The following is a 17,587-nucleotide window of genomic DNA, read 5'->3' as shown; positions in this document are numbered from 1 at the left end:
CTTGGTTTTGGTGGGGGCAGGGGGAGAAAAAGGAAGTGATATCTTCATTTTGTAATATCTGAGATTGGAAAACAAACAAACAAACCAAAAACCCCGAAACATCTCAGGGAATTATCCTCAAGAGGGGAGAAACTAAGGAAGAAAGATGAGGTTGAAGGGATTGGACACAAGGGGAGGGAGAAGGACACGGGAAAGAAAATGAGGATGTTTGTGCCCCAGAGGTTGAGTGAATAGGAGCAGAAAATGGAAGAAGAGGAACACAAATATCAAGTCCCTAGAAAGACATAAAGAAAAGAGAAAAAAGAAACAAGAAAAAACTTGCAAAATTATTTGCAAAATTATTGAGAGAACAATGTCAAAATGCTGTATTAAACAGCAGAAGCAGCAAAGCTTGGCTGTTAGTGTGGCTCTTTCTATTAGTTGTGGTCACTAGGTTGTGCAAAGATCCCATATTTATCTGACGTGTGTGAGAGTTCAGGGATCTAAGCAGAGAAACAGTGAAGTGTATCCACAGGCAGCACAATGCCTGAGGCTGGACCTTGGTAAGATAAGCACATTACCCCCCCAAAATAAAGCATAAGAAGTCACATGAAAGGTTAATTAAACCAGTGTTTATGAAGGACATTTATTAGAGAGTTTCTGATGCAAAGCTACAGCTAACTGTGTTTGAAGTACACTAAGTTATGCCTGAGCAGGCATACAAAATGACTTTGAACAAGAAATGATGGTAATGTGCAAACAGTGATTTGGGATCATGCCGAATAGAAATGTGCTAACTGCGAGATGTTAATATTTCTTCTCACTTTATTGAATTAATGAGTCCTTCCCTTTTTTTTTTTTTTAATTTCTTTCAAACTCAGCTGGAATGCTATTTACTTGGGCTCCTTTATCTCCAGATTGTCATTTTTAGCTTTTATCAAACTTGTGCTTATGGTCTGTTAAACTACCAAAATGTTAGACATCATATTGCAAATATAAAGTGAGAGTTGTAAAAGACCATGAGGTCATTCTTTTGCCTGTATCTTCAGACCCTTCCCAGGCCACCTTGCCTCTCCATCACAACCACTCTCTTTTCCCTTCATCTGGAAGGTGGCCTGGGCCTCCTCCAGGTAAAATAAGTTAAAGGGAATTGTATTCCATTCTAGCAATTTCTTCCCTTTGTTTGTCACCACTATGCTAACTAGCTAGACAACTCTAGTGCAAAAATGTTATGACCAGAGTAATTAATACTATTTCTTTTATGGACTTTTACTTGGCTTGTATGAAACCTCATTTATGGGTGAGCGAAACTATGATTTTTATTTTATTATAACATATATAATATGTTTCAAAGTAATTTCTCCACAGTGTTTCTACAGATCAAATATTAAAAAGAAATCATGGCTTGAAGCTCGAGATTTTTGTAGACAAATAGGAGGGGATCTGGTCACCATTAACAGTAAAGAGGAGATACCGTTACTAATAAAAGCAATGTAGTGAGTATCTGCTGTATGTTTATCTTACCAGATTTAAGAGACTTCTCATATGAACTATTGTGAGTGCTCTTAGATGATTACTGAAACATATGGATTCCTCAAAAGCAAAAAAAACCTGTGATACTTTGAAATTTTATCTACTCATGAATGTTTTTAACTGTTTCAGGAAAAAAAGAGTTGTTTATATCCAGGAAATTTAAAAAAAAAAAGAAAAAAACAACAGTGTAATGATTACTGGATATAATCTAGAAATACTTGAAATTGTGGCTGGTGGTATTTTTAGTAGGGTAGAAAACATGATGAATATATTTACTTTTGACTCACCTTGAAGTAGTCAATGCTGAGATAATTTTCTGAATCTGTGAAGGCCTTTCCTAAGAAAACAGAACACAGAGAAAATACAGGATCAATACTACTACTAAGTCTGATAAATAAGCCATTGCCTTTTGAGCTCTAGAAATATTAGCTGTTTCTATGAAGAACATACACATCTATATGCCCTTCACCAAAGGTAATAAGGTAATTACTAAAACTTCACTGCACTTTACAATGTGCTCTACAAAGTTTAATGATGTGTTTCTGGATGTTTTTTGTGTTGATGTTTACACACTGCTCTGCCTTGTAATTTCTGTTAGTGCCACTCGCTGTAGCTTTCAAAAAGTTTGGCTCGGTATATTTTCCTTGAATCCAGATGAAGGATTTGCCTGGAGTGATGGCTCTCCAGTGAGTATTTTAATTTTTCATCATATTTGTTTGCTTAAGAAGTTTTGGGGTTTGTACACGTACTTTTTGGGTTTTTACTGCTATCCTCATCAAAGAAAACACTAATCCTGCAAACATTTACATGGTTGTTAACCTTTATTATCATGAGTAAAATCACGGCAACACATTTGAATACATGGAAACCGTCTGTATCTCATCAGGATCTGTAGCTTTCTGCACAGCACTCCAACATATGTTCTTTTCCAAGAGTATAATATGAACACATAATGTCAGAATACAAAAATTTGTCATACTGGATCTCATATCCTGCCTCTGGCAGTGGCCAGAAGCATCTTAAGAGCTAATCAAACAGCAAGCATAATTCCTGGTATAGTCCTTCATCCCCCAGTAAGTGATGGCTCAGGGTCTTTCAGAACTGGAGCTCAGACCTGTAATCTTTATTTATTTCCATGAATTTATCCAGTCATCTCCTGAGCCCATGTAAATATCCACAGATGTGTGAAATGTTCCTACAGGTTTCCACTGCTTATTGTCCTCCCTTTACTCCTACTCTCTATTACCTATTTTTTAACCCAAGCTTTCCCTATATTTTCAACTCTTTTTAGCGAGACAGAATCTTTCAGACAAAATCAGTTTGCTTCTGTTTGCCAATGGAGAGTACAACTACTGAAACAGATGAAAAGAGTAACAAAGATGATTTCTTCTATAGGTTAGGTACACAAACTGGGATGATAGTCCAAGAAATTCAGGAGGACGTAAGTTCTGTGGCGTACTCAATGGTGGGACTTATTCTAAGCGATGGTTTCTTTCAGTCTGTGAAGTACAGCTTGACTGGGTTTGCCAAATAAAAAAAGGTAAATTTATTCTTCTCTTTAAGCAAGAAGCTTAAATGACTTTATAACTAGTTGCCTTCTAATACAAGTTGCTGGAGAAAGACATGAAATTTTGAGGAACTACTTTTTCCAAATGGAGGTCAAGTGCATTGGGTAACACAATATAGGCCAGGATTTTTCAATGATAGATGAAGAGAATAAATAAATTTATTTCTTCATGTAAATTAGGATGTATAAATAATCCATGTGTTTGCGAGGGTTTAATAGATTGCAAACTTTTTGAATATTAAGAAGTTTTTGCTTGTATTTTTGTAATGTAGGAAGTAATGAGTTGTGAATTCCTTACAATACTGTTTTTTACACTAACACAGGAAAAGCTAAAACCCAAATACAATATGTTTGTACACCAAAGGTTTAGTGGTGCTCCAAGTTCTCCTTTAACATTATTTAGGATTCAACTGCTTTTGGAAAAGCAATCGTTCAAAGCAGTGTAATTTCTTTTTCTATCAGAACCAGAAATAGCTCACAGTCAGTATACATAGTCATATTTCCTTTTGCTTACAAATATTTGGGACTGAGAGAATTTTTTGATAGAGATAAGGCAAGTGGAAATCTTCTCCCTTTTGGTAAGAAGGCCCTTCTGGAGGATTATGGAATGTCTTCTGATGGATCAGTAAAGGGGCTGTAAAACCAAAGTTTTCAGGTAAATCTACTGTGACTTACAGACTGGAAGAGCAATTTTCTTTTACATTGCTCTGCGCAGGAATGGGATCCAGCCAAAGCTATGACTTTGCTGACATGAAGCACAGCTTGTGATACAAAATTATAAGTAGATGACCATGCATATTGCACAATGTGCAGCTGAAATGTGTGGTTAAGCTTACTTTCTAGTCAATGGCAACAGAGTGCAGAACCCTGCTCTGTTCCTCACTCTGCTCCTTGCAGTCAGTCACAAGCTACATCATAAAACACGCTATGGAGATGCATCACGCCTTCTACTCTCTTGTTTTGCAGGAGTGCCATTAAAATCCGAACCAATCGACACGTATGGTAGGCTTTTTGTGTACATTTATTCATCTTCATTATTTTTTATCAAAATCATTATTCTAAAATGAGCTTTTGTGTTCTACAAATACAGAATTTAAGGCTACCTTATTTATCTTCCAGCCTATAAAACCACTGCGGATGGATGGGTCATATATGAAGATAAATTATACTACATCAGCAAAGAATATGTCTCCATGGAAAAAGCCCAAGAGTTTTGCAGGATGAATTCTGCAGACCTGGCTGTTGTTAACAGTAATAGTGAGAGAAGGTTCCTACAGAGGGCACTAAAAAGAAATGTAAGAATCATTATAAACAGACAGCCTAAAGTAGAAATGTTTTTGACAATCTGCTTGCGAAACTTGAATTGCCTCAGAAATATAGCCATCAGCATTTTCACTAACGAAATCCTCATGAGATGAGATCTATGAAATTCCCCCCCAAACGCGCCCTTTGGTCCCATGGTGTTTGGTCTCTCCTGCTCTGTGCCAGCTGTGCTGAGGCGGTGAGGCACGCCGGTGGGAAGAGCAATGTGGGCAGGTGCCAGCTGTGCTGGGGAAAGTACTTGGTGTGAGAGGGAGACTTGAGGTTGGCATTAAATGGTGCTGTAGTCCTGAAGAGAGAATGAAAGATGCGTACCAGTTTCTGACTCAAGATCTGCTTCTCTCCTACCCCACCCTAAGGGCCCTCAGCGCTGCAGGATTCAGCTCTGATGCTCCAGATAAAAACCTGGCTTCTGTGCCCGTGTGTGTAAGCACATCGCTCTGCTTAACTAAGCATGTGCTTTACTGCTCTTGACTTCAGTGACTGCTCTGTGAACCTAATCAATGGCACATCCATTTCTGCTTGTTTTACTTCAAAGATTTTTTTTTTTTTTTAAATTAAAATAGTATCTTTCTGTTTTAGGAGGAATCCTGGAGTCAGTCAAGAGGATACTTCATTGGTCTAAAAGTGAGTCTTGATAAAAAGTTTAGGTAAGTTAAGATGATCACTGCAGCTCTTAACATGTAGAAACAAATACAGTATTCTATATAGCTGGAGGTACTAAATGTGTTGTTTTCAAGGACTGAAGGCAGCTCCACGTAATGAGTACAAAGCAGAATGGAATAGTCCTAGGATATTCTAAAGTCCATTAGTTTTCCCCCAAAAGAAATAAGAAAAGAACACTTTTTTTTTTGAGTAAACACTTACCCAAAGAAAGGTTTGGCAGCTGTACTCTCCATACATACTTTCTCAAGTTTCTTTCAAAGATTTGCCCCGTAAATTGGAGTGATACTTTACTATGCTGGATTTTATACCTATAAACACACACACACACACTTAAAATATGGTCCATACCATAGAGCTTAGCTTTCTTATGCTTTTTATCTATATACTATAGCTTCAGAGAAGTCCTCCAGAATTAAGAAGATGTGGACAATGAGTACAAAAGCTGCTTCTGACAGAATTTTTAAGGTAGCCTCTGCAAACTCCCGTTCCAGGAAAAAAAGTCAGCAGAAGTTTACAGTGCAGTAAAATTAACAAGTATTGTGAAAGACCAACACACAAATAAACTCAAAACTAGTAAAAGATACTGAAAAGCATGATAGTGACACTGCCTACCTTCCCATCTGCTAGTTAGGACAAATCTGGGAGGTAAAAGACCATGCTTCTAATCTTGACCTGAAACAGGTTTAGAGGAGATTTGAATTTAACCTTTTTATTTTAATGCTGCTGTTGAGTGTCTGTAAATCACTAACCTTGGAAAGGGCAGAAGAGGAGTGGGGAGAGACAGGATGGTAGTGACTGAGTGGGTGCATGATTCTAACCTCCTGATTCAGGACACAAATTAGGGAGACAGGGCATTGCTTGGGTCCAGTGAGCGTCTCCTTTATTTAGATCAAGAGTATCATCATCAGCAAGAGATAGATGAGGGAGCTGAACTTGTTTTCCACTTCAGGCTGAGTGACCTAAATTATGAAATATTGATTAAAATGTAGTGCCAATCTCTTCTTCCCTCAATAGCAATGTACTAAAGTAAAAAGCATGTAAACATAAAGAAAAACTTTCAATTTTGATACTTCAGAAAGGGTGGTTTTAAAGCTGACAGAAGGTCCACTACTTTCCAGACACAAGACTTAATAGAAATAACCTATGGAGATATTTCTCTTCAAGGTAACATCCACAGAAAAGTATTTTTGTCCTTGTTTGCATGTATGAAAACATCAGGAATGCTCAGACCGAGAAGCTTAAAATTAACTAGGTGATAAAATGAAATTGGTTAAGATAAATAAAACTTTTAATATTCTTCTCTGTATTACATGTTATGGCTAAAATAGTTTTTGTTATTAAAAGATGTCTGATCACTCCTGCCCGTCAATGGAAAATATGCTTGGTGTTTTCTTTTTCTATTTTCCAACCAGTAATATTTTAAATAAATTTCTTCAAATTAGAATGATCAGGTAAGGAGAGGAATATCTGTAACAATCCTTCCAGTTTTAGCCAGTTCCCTTTAATGCTCATGGACCTTCTTAATTGTGAGATGTTAATTAGGATTCTCATCTCACAATTGAAGTGTATTAATGAATAACTATCTGTATATCTTTTATTTAAGCTGGATAGATGGGACTCCAGTAACCTATGTGGCCTGGGCTCCTAATGAACCCAACTTTGCAAATAATGAGGAAAATTGTGTGATAATGTTGTCAGAGCAAGGTAAGTAACAAGGCTAAACTACTAGATTTTACTTGTCTCTGCTTGGATTATAACTGATGCTGTCCAACTTCTGCTGTCAGCTGTCACACAATCTTTTATAGGTGTTTTCTGCAATTCCTTTCCAGTGACAAGCCAACAAGATGCAGTAACTGGTGTAACCACCAGTCATGGAAGACTCTATGTCCTTAGAATGGGGATATTGCAGTACCATGTGTAATTTAATGCAGATGTCTCTGTCTGGATTCATAAGATTGATATTACACCTTTTAACAGGGCTTTTCACTGCTTCTCTAAGTAACAAGTTGAGTGGGGTCTGTCTTCGATCCTATGAATTTACGAAAACATTTATGACAGCTACAGGAAATAGGGGGGTTGAAGGTACAAGCCAATGTAGAGGGGAGAGAGACAAATACATCTAATGACCTAAGACTGTCTTACATGCTTATAAGTACTCTTAAATGTAAATATCTTGCAAATCCTAGAGCTAATGTTTCCTCTTGGTTGTATTTCTGTAACTTAGCTGAGGCTAATGGGAATTCAGTAATATATGTATAAGAAAATCAATCTCTCAATTTATGTTTTATAAAGAATTCACTCAGTAATCCCACCTGAAGTTCTGCCTTTACATGAAGACACCAAGAACAAGATTCACTTTTCTAAACATAGACATCTGGTCTGATTGAGATGCATCCCTCCTTCTTTAGCTTTTGATCCGGAAAGGGGCAGCTATCCCACCAGTCCCTGCCATATCTACCAGCTCTGTATAGATGGCTCAGCATTCCTGAGCTTGTCTCAGATGATGCTAGAAGTTTACATGTGGGCAACTGAATTGGACCATAAGGGAAGTGTTATGCTTGAGTTGACAACAAAATGTAGCTGATGTGAACTAGACCTCTCAAGTCTCATTATGGTCAAATGGAGATCTCAGCTGCACAGCCAGTGCTGCTTGAAGAGCAATTCAGTTTAGTGCAATATTCAGCTGCCAACATGTAGGTGACTGTAGCCACCTGTGATGTCCTAGAGTTTAAGTTTCCCACAGAAACAGTGCCATATCTGTCAGCTCTCTTCAGGTACCTTGCATTGCCTCTCAAACGATGCTGAGCACCTCTCTTGAGACAAATGAATCCTGCCCTAGCTCTCTATTGACTATAATAGTAGCTTAGAAACCTATTGTATATCTTGACAACTGAAATGAGGTATTTTAATCTGCAAACTGAATCCCTAGATAACATTATATTAACTTGAGATGTTGGCCCCCAGGAGATGGCACATATTTCATAATGTATGTTTGAACGCTATCTTGTGCCCATAGATTGATCTGGTATTTCCTGTCTCATCCATTTCTGATCCATTTTCTTTTCAAGTTTGCTTGTTGGTATATTTCCCCTGCTGCCTGCAATGTGATGATGCCATAGCTTGAACAAATCATAAATAGGTACGCACACTGTGGAGAACCCTGGATGAGGAACAGAAGGGTCAGGCAGTTCAAATTAAGCACAAGGGGCTACAGCTGTCCTACTATTAGAGCTTCAGCTGCCTTATTCAAAGCTGCCATGGTTACTTTGCCTTCCAATCAAGCTGCAGCCTGAAATATAAAATAGAGAACATTGTGGTCTGCTAAAAAAAAAAAAAGTTCATTTTTTTCTCATCCTCTTTCTCCTGTAATTCTGCTACTCAGACTCTTTGATGGATAGCGGTGGGGAGGGTGGAGAAAGTAGAATGAAGTTAGTTGATGACCAGAGCATTTCTTCTGAGTCGCTGGCCCTTTCTTCCCAGTCCTTTATTCTTTTTTCAATTGCTAGACAGTAGCCCAATAACTAACATTGCTGAGCAGCTACAGTCCATAAACATCTTCTGTTTGTAAAAAATAGTGGAGTGCATAAATGTAGTGCATGGCTCTTTTACTCACTTTTACGGTCTGAAGAGTAGAGGTTAGACTCTTTCTAACTCAAAATAAGTGATAAATTATTGTTAAAAATACTATAACATCTTGACTTGCTTATTTAATCTAATTTTAGGCTTGTGGAATGATGTAAACTGTGGTTCCCCCAATAAATTTGTATGTGAAAAACATAACAGTTCTATTAAGTCAACGTTTGCTTCTCCATTGCCTCCTGGAGGATGCCCAGAAAGCTGGATTTTCTTTAACAACAAGGTATGCCAACAAGTATCTTCAGTAAGTTGTGTAAAGCAGTGGAACTGAAAAAAAGGACTGCAAAAATATGGTTTTTATGATTATAAAATAAATCTGGAGATTAATTTTCCAGTCAGAACATGCTGGCTGGATGGCTGGGCTTTTTTGGAGGTGACTACAGGGATTTAACTTTGCAGAGAAATACAGTAAAAGTAGATGTATGCTGAATAAATTTCAGAGAACATAGTGTGCACAGGCTTAAAATACACTGTTACTGTTTAAGAAAACCCCTCCTTCTCTCCTGTTTTACGTATTTATGTTGGAAACTGAAATTTGTAAGGGTCAGTCTTGAAAAAAAAAGTCCTTCAGGTGGAGTGATTTAGAGAGAATGTATTTGAGCAATCCTTTTGGCTTGTACAGGTTTCCCAAAGCTTATCTCAAAGAAAGATGATGCCAAACTACAGTTGTTTTGAGTATAGTTTTACATTCAGACGTGGTCTGGAAGTCTTCATTGCTGTAACAGAATAATTTGTAACAATTTAAGTTGAAGCTCCATTTGCCAAAGGTTGTTTTGTCTACTTTATATAGACTGTGCTACTATTGCATCCTCAGAATGTTAGGTCAATGTGTCAAAGGATATTTCATACACTTTGTTGGGATGAACAGTTGTAACCACAGTCATCGGAAGAGGGACAGGGCACGCTAGAGATCACTCCCTGCAGCTGTGTGTCACCCAAAGCCGTATTTCCTTGGGTTTAAACGATCCCGCTGTTATTGCAGGAAGCAGGCAGATGAAAATGTGAAAAGGGATTACGTACTTGAAATCATTACATTCAGTTCAGATGACACTGGACTCCTGGATTACACCTTGTGCAATGAGAGGGGCTAAGCATCTCCCTGGGTAGACATACAGACTTTCTACTCTTGAGCTCTGTCACTTATTCTAGACCTGATTTCTTTTTCTGGAGAAATCTACATCCTATAGCTAATTGATATTAGCCACATATAACAGTTCCCATCTTTGCCAGTTTGAATGAAGAGCTTGCTTTTTTTTTCCAGTGTTTCCAAATATTTGCTTCTAATATAACAAGAAAGCTCATGTGGCATGCTGCACGAGATGCTTGTATCGATTTGGGAGGAAACCTGGCTACCATACCAAATGAACAAGTGCAAGGTACATATATGGGCTCTACTGAAAGAGAAAAATATTAATCTCTCACTAAAGAAACTGCTATACTCTCCAAAATAGATTATGGGATTATCTGCTGAAAATTGCTTATTAACCAGGTCAGTTTATGCTTCATTTTAACTCCCAAGTGTGAAACAATAGCTAAATTTTTGCATATAAGAAATAAAGTGTGTGTTTCTAGTTATTTTGGTTGGTCAGTTTTCATGAAACTTCCAGACTGTTTTGAGTGTAGTTGCACAGATCCCTCAAACTGACAGACATCTGTGTTTTCTGTCTCTCTCACTGGCAATATGATTTGCTGGAACACTACGTGTGCATACACAGTGGGGAAGGGGACATTTTCTAATCTGCTCCAGAGCTTTCTTTTTGCCTATTTTTTCAACCTTAATGCTTGTGTAACCTATGTTCCTACAGATGCTTATTTAAACATTTAGGTAAGGGCAGATGGGCTCTGTAGTGGGAAATGTTATCCTTTTAATATGGCCCCAGTTCTGGGCTTTTGCACATTTTTCCTGTTTTGGGTAAGTCATGATGAGCTTTCCTTAATGAGAAATCTTTGATTCCCCCCAGCTTTCCTCTTCTATCATTTAAAGGATGCCACGACTAATGTTTGGATTGGGATGAATGACATCAATGAAGAGTCCACTTTTTTTTGGACGGATGGAAGCACCGTTTCCTACACCAACTGGGTTAATGGTGCACCAGAACAGAAACAAAAATACTTTGACTATTACGACTTTGAAATATTGACAGACATCACTGTGGAGGTACAAGAGATTTAAGTAACCTGTATATCTTAGGCAGCTAGATGATTTTCCTAAAAGGGAAGTTACAGCAACAATAACAAGATGCTGAAACAAGTCCTTTTGTAAGCAGAACGGGGCTTAGCAAATCACCTGATAACGATTCCAAATACACCAAAAATGTTTGGCAAAGATTCTGAAGAAGAAGGACCCTGTGCTTTCCACCTGACCTATTACAAAATACCAGTTCTGTAAAACAAGCTTGGAGAGGATTATATTACATCAGGTCCCCCACAAACTGCATTACCACAAACATTAAAGTAGCAACACCAAACATAGAAAAGTTACAATAAACCAAAACTAAGGTTGTTGGTGCAACATGAATTTGTCTATATGTATGTCCCATTCCTGGCTAATGTGCTCCCACACTGCTTTACTAGTTTCTGATGGTACAAAAGGATACCTTCAATAAAAAGGCTGTTTCTCTGCTGAAATTCAATCTCTTTTCCAAAGGCGGTAAACATGTAGTTTCTGAGGAAATGATAGGCAGCTAGTCACTGGAGATTTTTAACATCTACCATCAGTCAACTTACTTATGACTAAAACTTGTTTAAATCAGCATAAAAGAGAAACTCGGATGAAATGCAGAAAGATGGTCACAGCCAGTCTTGAAATTGGGGAGCCATGAAGGAAATCTTGAAGCAATTAAACATAAGGAAGTAAAGGGGAAATTTGGTTGTTACTAAAGACATCTGATAGTAATAACTTGATAATGACTACAAACAACTGGTAAAGAGTACCTGCTTTCTGCAAGACAGTCTGATTCAGTTAAGATAAATCCAGACTAGTGCTTTTAATAATAGTTCTTATATTGTTTTTCTCATTGATGGAAATGTTTTGAAGCAGTTCTACATAATTGTAAATCAGAACTGAGAAGACATATATAGGTACCCTAGTAATTTCTGTAGTCATTAGAGGATTCTTAATAAACCTGGTAAGATTATTTTTATAGACCTTTCTTTCAGACCTTGACTGGCATCAGTGGAAGCCTGGTTTAAATTTAAGGGGTTACTAATAAATATCAGGTCAAGCTGTTTGGCAGAAACCTAGGAGATTTGAACTAATTACATAGGTGGTCAGTGAGCTCCTCTCCTCTTTTCTCTGCCATCAGGCTCGTACTAGGATTATAAGAGCTTCAGCTCACCACCTCCTGTTTGCCTTTTGTAATGGCTGTGCATCTTTCCCTCTCCTTCAGACAGATTGTGTCTTCATTGTGAAGTCAGATGGGAAATGGAGAGATGATAGCTGTGACAATGAGAGAGGCTATATATGCCAGATGAATTCACGTGAGTTATGTTTAACCCAGCCTCCTAAATAGAAAAAGTATCTCGGTTAAATAAGCTGAATATATAAGCCGATCTGATTTCTTTCAGCCTTTGAGTCTCATTCTGAGTCTCTCAGGCTTTCAGAGTTCCACCAGTCTTAAGGCTGTACTATTTTTAAAGTGCAGTTTGTTTCATGGAAATTGCTGGAGAGGAACCACTATCTTAACTGGGGGTTTGTACCTAAATTATGAATAACACTAGAGAATAATAAATGGAAATGGATTTTTTCTCAGTGAAATATGAGTCTTTCAGGCATCCTCTTTAAGCGCAGTGTAAAACCGTGCTCTTGCAGTGATCTCCCCATACTCTTGGCTGTCTCTGAGAGGATTAAATGCTCTACTCAACATTTCTACTGAATGTCATATGATATCTATTAAAATGTACAGCCTCTTGGCTGTGTCTTTATTGTAGAAGAATATTGATTTTTTTTTTTTTTCGCACCAAAATGAGTAATGAATGTTGACTCTCCTGCTGTAGAACTGTAATTATGCAAAACCCAGCCAATATAATGGGAGTGGAGAGGACAAAGCACAGATAACAAAACAGTTTTGCTTCACCTTTGTTACAGCATTAGTAAAAACTATTCCCCCCACTTCAAACAGCTCCTGCAGCCTGTTCACTCTCAGCACAGCTAACCTGCTTGTTAGAAGCCCCTCTCCCTGCACAGCAAACATACAGTTTTAGGGAGGCATTTTTAGTTTGCTTAATCCCAGTTACAGCTCTACTGAATACATTCACATTCTCAAGGGTGGAAATATACACTGCCTGACTCTAATGTGCAGGCAGCGTTCCTGCAGCCCTTACAGACAGGCTGACGACTTTGAGTCAGCAGCGAGTGGTGATCAATTAACATCAAGTATCAAAGTCTCAGGTTGTGACAACAGGGTACAAACATAAATGCATCATCTAGTCCTATGTCTGCTCCACCAGTGATCTGAAATAGGTTTATACTCAGACATCCAGGCTTAGTCAAAATATCTTAAAGCACAGGAACTCAAATATCCCATTTATGAGTCTTAGTCTGCACTAGTCAGGCCTCTAGCAAGTATACTGTCTAGTTCAGGGCATCCAAGATTTCACTCTGCTTTTTACATTAGCAAATTTGGTTCATGTTTTACGAGTTTCTTTTGGGCTTTTTTGGTTTGGTTTGGTTTGGTTTTGGGGTTTTGGGTTTTTTTTAGTTTTGGGTGGGTTGTGGGGTTTTTGTTTTTTTTTAGTTTTGGGTGGGTTGTGGGTTTTTTTTTTTTTTGATTAACAAATTGTTCATGAGCTTAAATAAAGATTTTGACTTATTGTTAATACTGGACCTTTTCCATGCTAGATATGAGTGGTGTGTTGTAAATTCATGCATTCAGTTTTCCCTCCATAGTTACCATGCAGTCTGAAGTACCACCAACAAATCCATCCTCTATTTTTGCCCGTTATGGTGACAGTAGCTATTCAATCATCTCATCTGAAATGCAATGGGAAGAGGCCAGAAAAAATTGTCAAGACAAATCTGCAGAACTTGCCAGCATTACAGATGCCTACATCCATTCATTCCTGTGGATCCAGATGTTGAAATATGGAAAACCCGTATGGATCGGGCTTAACAGCAATATGGTAAGTGCTGGGCAGATGGGAGGTGCAGGTGCTTGGTGAGCTCTCCTCCTCTTTATAGACCTGCTGGATGCCCAGTTTATAGCAGTGCTGAAACAACTGTATTCTGAATGGCTTTTACTGTCTACATCCATAGATTTCTAGTGGTCCTGTTAGAGTTACTCAAAGACTTTCATGCACCAAATGGAGTGAAAAGTCACAGAAAAGGTTAAGCAGGAAGCAACAGATGAAAGTAGAGAGCTCTAGAAATGGTAAAAGAAATAAAGGTGCAGACTGAGAGTCACAAGCCAGGATGTGCAGCTATCGTGAAGCAACCGTTAGCCGTTCTGAAAGTCTGACTCCCTGCTATATAGAGGACTACTTATAACTATTATTATATTAATAAAAGTTATTAGGAGTATTAGAGAGATGTTTTAAGATTATTTTGACTGTTTAATGTCAAGTAATATTTACTCACCAAATAGCTCCCGGTTTTAATTTAAATAAAGCAGAGCAGAGGGGATGAATTCTCTGCAATTGCTTCTCTTGATATGGGATTTACTAAATGACCTAAGATGGACTCATCTAAGTTTCTTGCCGTGTTGTAGAAGCTTGTGTTACTTCAGAAAAACCCTCCGGAAAGCAATGCACTGTTGAACACTGTTCATATGTAAATCTTGTGTAACTTAGAGCACCCAGTGACATTGCTTAGAACAGTGAATGGTGTTTAAAAAAACAGAGCAGTGCAGGGTTTTTTTTTACTGCAAAACTCAAATAGACATATGACACTGTATTTATGTCTCAGAGCTTTTTGTGTAAAAAACTGTGTTACCAGAACTACTTTGTTTTCAGACTGGCAGCTATTACAAATGGACCGATAACTGGAAAACCAGGTACACGAAATGGGCAGCAGGGGAACCAAAGGAGAAAAATGCTTGTGTCTACCTAGATCTTGACAGTACTTGGAAAACGGCATCCTGCAATGAAAGCTACTTTTCAGTTTGTAAGACATCAGATGGTAAGCAAATGAATGTAATAATTTTAAAGACACATTCCTAATTCCATTAGTCAGCCTAATCCTAGAGACTTTGCTCTGGTTTGGGCTAAAACCCTCAGAATATTACACTTCAGGATGCCGTCTACCTCCCTGCAGAATTTGGGGGTTTGCTACTGGATGATATATGAATTCAGGCACTTGAAAGCCTCTTGTGCAAACAGATATGCCTGCACTGCTTTCATGGTAGTCATAACTGCATAAGATGAAGGTCTATCTTCAGGGTATTTTGCTCTTTCTGAGACATGAGCATAAATCACACTTGAGATTGTGTGCAATATAATTAAGTGCTGGGAATGGGCACTGACTGTGTGGACTGCAGCAACGGGATAAGTTCACACACAGGTGTCATTGAGCCAAAACACAGGCAAGAGTTTCACTCCCATTCACTATTGCTAGAGCTAAAGCAATTCTGATGTAGGTGTAAGAGCCTTGGGAATCTGAATGATACTTTAACTCTTTGTAGAGCTATGCAGGGGCATGTTTGCTTGTAGATTCTGTAGAATTGTGTCATTTTCCCTCCTTGAGGTTTTAAGGCTACATAATATAGTCTTCCTGATGTGAGGTTCAAGACAGATTTTGCCACTTGAAAGTGGCTTCTGAGTTAAACTTTTTAGCCATACATTTGGCCTGCATGTTCAGCACAAGAACCGCAGACCAATAGAAGTGAATTGGAGTTGCACACATGACTAGAAACAGAGACTAATTTGGCAGAGGTATGCTCCACTGATGGCTCCTTTGTATAAAGTGACAACATATAGAGACCAGGCAGCCCTACAATATGGGACTGTGGTATCAATGATTCATTAGCCTACACCAGCTTTCTGTGTTGTGAGAATGCAGATTTGAGATCTATATAATTCTTCAGGGTTTGCTTTCCTCACAGCACTGCCAAGGCAGTCAGCTAGATGCTGCAGGATGTGATTTGTTTCCTTGTCCTAGGAAATGTGATTGGAGAAATAAGGTGTTTCACACTCTTGACTGCCTAGATCTCCCTGTTGTCTGAGCTGGGGGCCTGTAGGAATAGTCAGGAGTAGAGGTCCAGACAGTTAAAGCTGGGTGAGAGAAATTCCACACTATTTACACACATATCCTACCTCATAGGTCACTCATAATGCAATACCAATTTCATACCATATGGCTTATTTAGCTATAGCTCCTACTGACCCTGCTCAGCTGCCTGGAGACTGCCCCGAAACAGCTGAACTCCGAGCTTGGATCCCTTACCGTGGCCACTGCTACTACCTTGAAGCGTCAGCTGGGACAAGCTGGGCACTGGCCTCCCTCGAGTGTGCTCGGTTAGGTGAGCGCCTTCAATATCAACTGATGAGATTTGCATGAAAGTTTATACAAAGCTCACATGAAAATGTAAAAACATTGATTAACACCCCCCCCCCCCACACACACACACACATTAGAGATACTTTATTTACCTACCAAGCTATTCTAAACCTGGCACAATGAAAATAAACTGACACAAGCGACTTTGTGCAGCGTTCTGTCCTCCCAGGGGCTGCAGCCTCCCCAGGTGCAGAGCTCCCCACCAGCTCCTGGCTTCTGGGCCACCACGCTGGGGGCAGTGGTGGGGGTCCACGGCCACTAAGCACTTCCAGGGCTCTGTCCTCCACAGGAAGCAATGGGGAAGCCAACAGAATAGCGTGCATAATACTTTCAAAAGTTATTGTTTGTACAGACTTGAAAGAGGAGGTCATTCCAGTAGTTGCTCACGTAGGTTATGGTTATTTATCTGCTAATGCCTTTCAGGTGCTACCTTGGTTTCGGTAGAAAACATGGATGAATCTGACTTTCTGATCCATACAATACAACCACTTGGAAATAAAGTAGGAGGCTTCTGGATAGGACTTTACCAAAATGTGGATGGTAATGTCTTACTTTCAATATTTAATTGAAAAATGCTTTGCTAATATGAGAAAATTGAGGATAACTGTATTTTTACAAAAAATGACACGGTCTTCTGCTGAAAAATGGGTTACTATTACATTTTGGAAGTAATTTTCTGAGCTAAGGAGTTAAAATACCCATGAGACACATTTTAAATTCTTTTTACTCTGTATGTTGCTCTTCAGGCCAGTGGTTGTGGCTAGATAACACTGCACTGGACTTTGTCAACTGGGAAGAGAAAGAGTCCAGTGTGGACCATCACTGCGTTGAAATGACTGCACCGTCCGGTTATTGGGACAACACTGATTGTTCTTCTGAAAAAGGATTTATCTGCAAAAAACCCACAGGTAACTCCTTAGTGACTCCGCCCTTAGTGACAGAGCAGATCTGCTTACTAGTAATTTTTACAGCCCTCCAGCACATGTCTGGAAGTAATTTCTGACAATTTTGTTTGGCATATCCCACTTTTCTAAACATCTGTAGTTGCCTGGTTTTGCAGACTGCAAGCTCTTCGCATCACTGTTTGCACTCGCATGGGAATATGGTAACATGCTATATGCACCCTAGGTTGAGAACAAGACTTTCAGAAAACTTTTGAATACCTAACACAGGCATTGGTATGGCATCTGTCAAACACTTACGCAAACTTACGACTTTTCCAGGAACCAAGTATTTTAACAGTTTTTATACCCTTGCAAAGAGAAATTAGTGTGAACACTCAAGCTTCCTCTTCAAGCTTGTTATACTCAAAAACTATGTTACTGCCCAACTTTAAAAACTGGCTTAATATTGGGCCTGATTCAAGAACCTTTAAGTCAGTAACGCCTCAGGGA

General features: G+C 38.8%; 1 protein-coding gene across 1 annotated transcript in view; it reads left to right on the top strand.

Annotated features, from left to right (window-relative positions):
- LOC104028863 (macrophage mannose receptor 1) overlaps nucleotides 1–17,587 on the top strand; it is a 34,168-nt gene that overhangs the window by 14,138 nt on the left and 2,443 nt on the right. The window contains exons 13-28 of the mRNA XM_075704580.1: nucleotides 1,348–1,475; nucleotides 2,111–2,198; nucleotides 2,908–3,052; nucleotides 4,046–4,081; nucleotides 4,199–4,374; nucleotides 4,982–5,049; nucleotides 6,669–6,769; nucleotides 8,788–8,924; nucleotides 9,963–10,077; nucleotides 10,663–10,859; nucleotides 12,091–12,181; nucleotides 13,590–13,822; nucleotides 14,651–14,816; nucleotides 16,003–16,155; nucleotides 16,617–16,733; nucleotides 16,940–17,101. Coding sequence (XP_075560695.1) covers nucleotides 1,348–1,475; nucleotides 2,111–2,198; nucleotides 2,908–3,052; nucleotides 4,046–4,081; nucleotides 4,199–4,374; nucleotides 4,982–5,049; nucleotides 6,669–6,769; nucleotides 8,788–8,924; nucleotides 9,963–10,077; nucleotides 10,663–10,859; nucleotides 12,091–12,181; nucleotides 13,590–13,822; nucleotides 14,651–14,816; nucleotides 16,003–16,155; nucleotides 16,617–16,733; nucleotides 16,940–17,101 — 2,113 coding nt within the window. The remainder of the gene's footprint in view (nucleotides 1–1,347; nucleotides 1,476–2,110; nucleotides 2,199–2,907; nucleotides 3,053–4,045; nucleotides 4,082–4,198; nucleotides 4,375–4,981; nucleotides 5,050–6,668; nucleotides 6,770–8,787; nucleotides 8,925–9,962; nucleotides 10,078–10,662; nucleotides 10,860–12,090; nucleotides 12,182–13,589; nucleotides 13,823–14,650; nucleotides 14,817–16,002; nucleotides 16,156–16,616; nucleotides 16,734–16,939; nucleotides 17,102–17,587) is intronic.

Source organism: Pelecanus crispus, chromosome 2 (assembly GCF_030463565.1).
Source record: "Pelecanus crispus isolate bPelCri1 chromosome 2, bPelCri1.pri, whole genome shotgun sequence".
In the NCBI taxonomy this organism is placed as follows: domain Eukaryota; kingdom Metazoa; phylum Chordata; class Aves; order Pelecaniformes; family Pelecanidae; genus Pelecanus; species Pelecanus crispus.
Note: the sequence above shows the minus strand (reverse complement) of the source record. Positions and strands in the feature narration are given on the sequence as shown.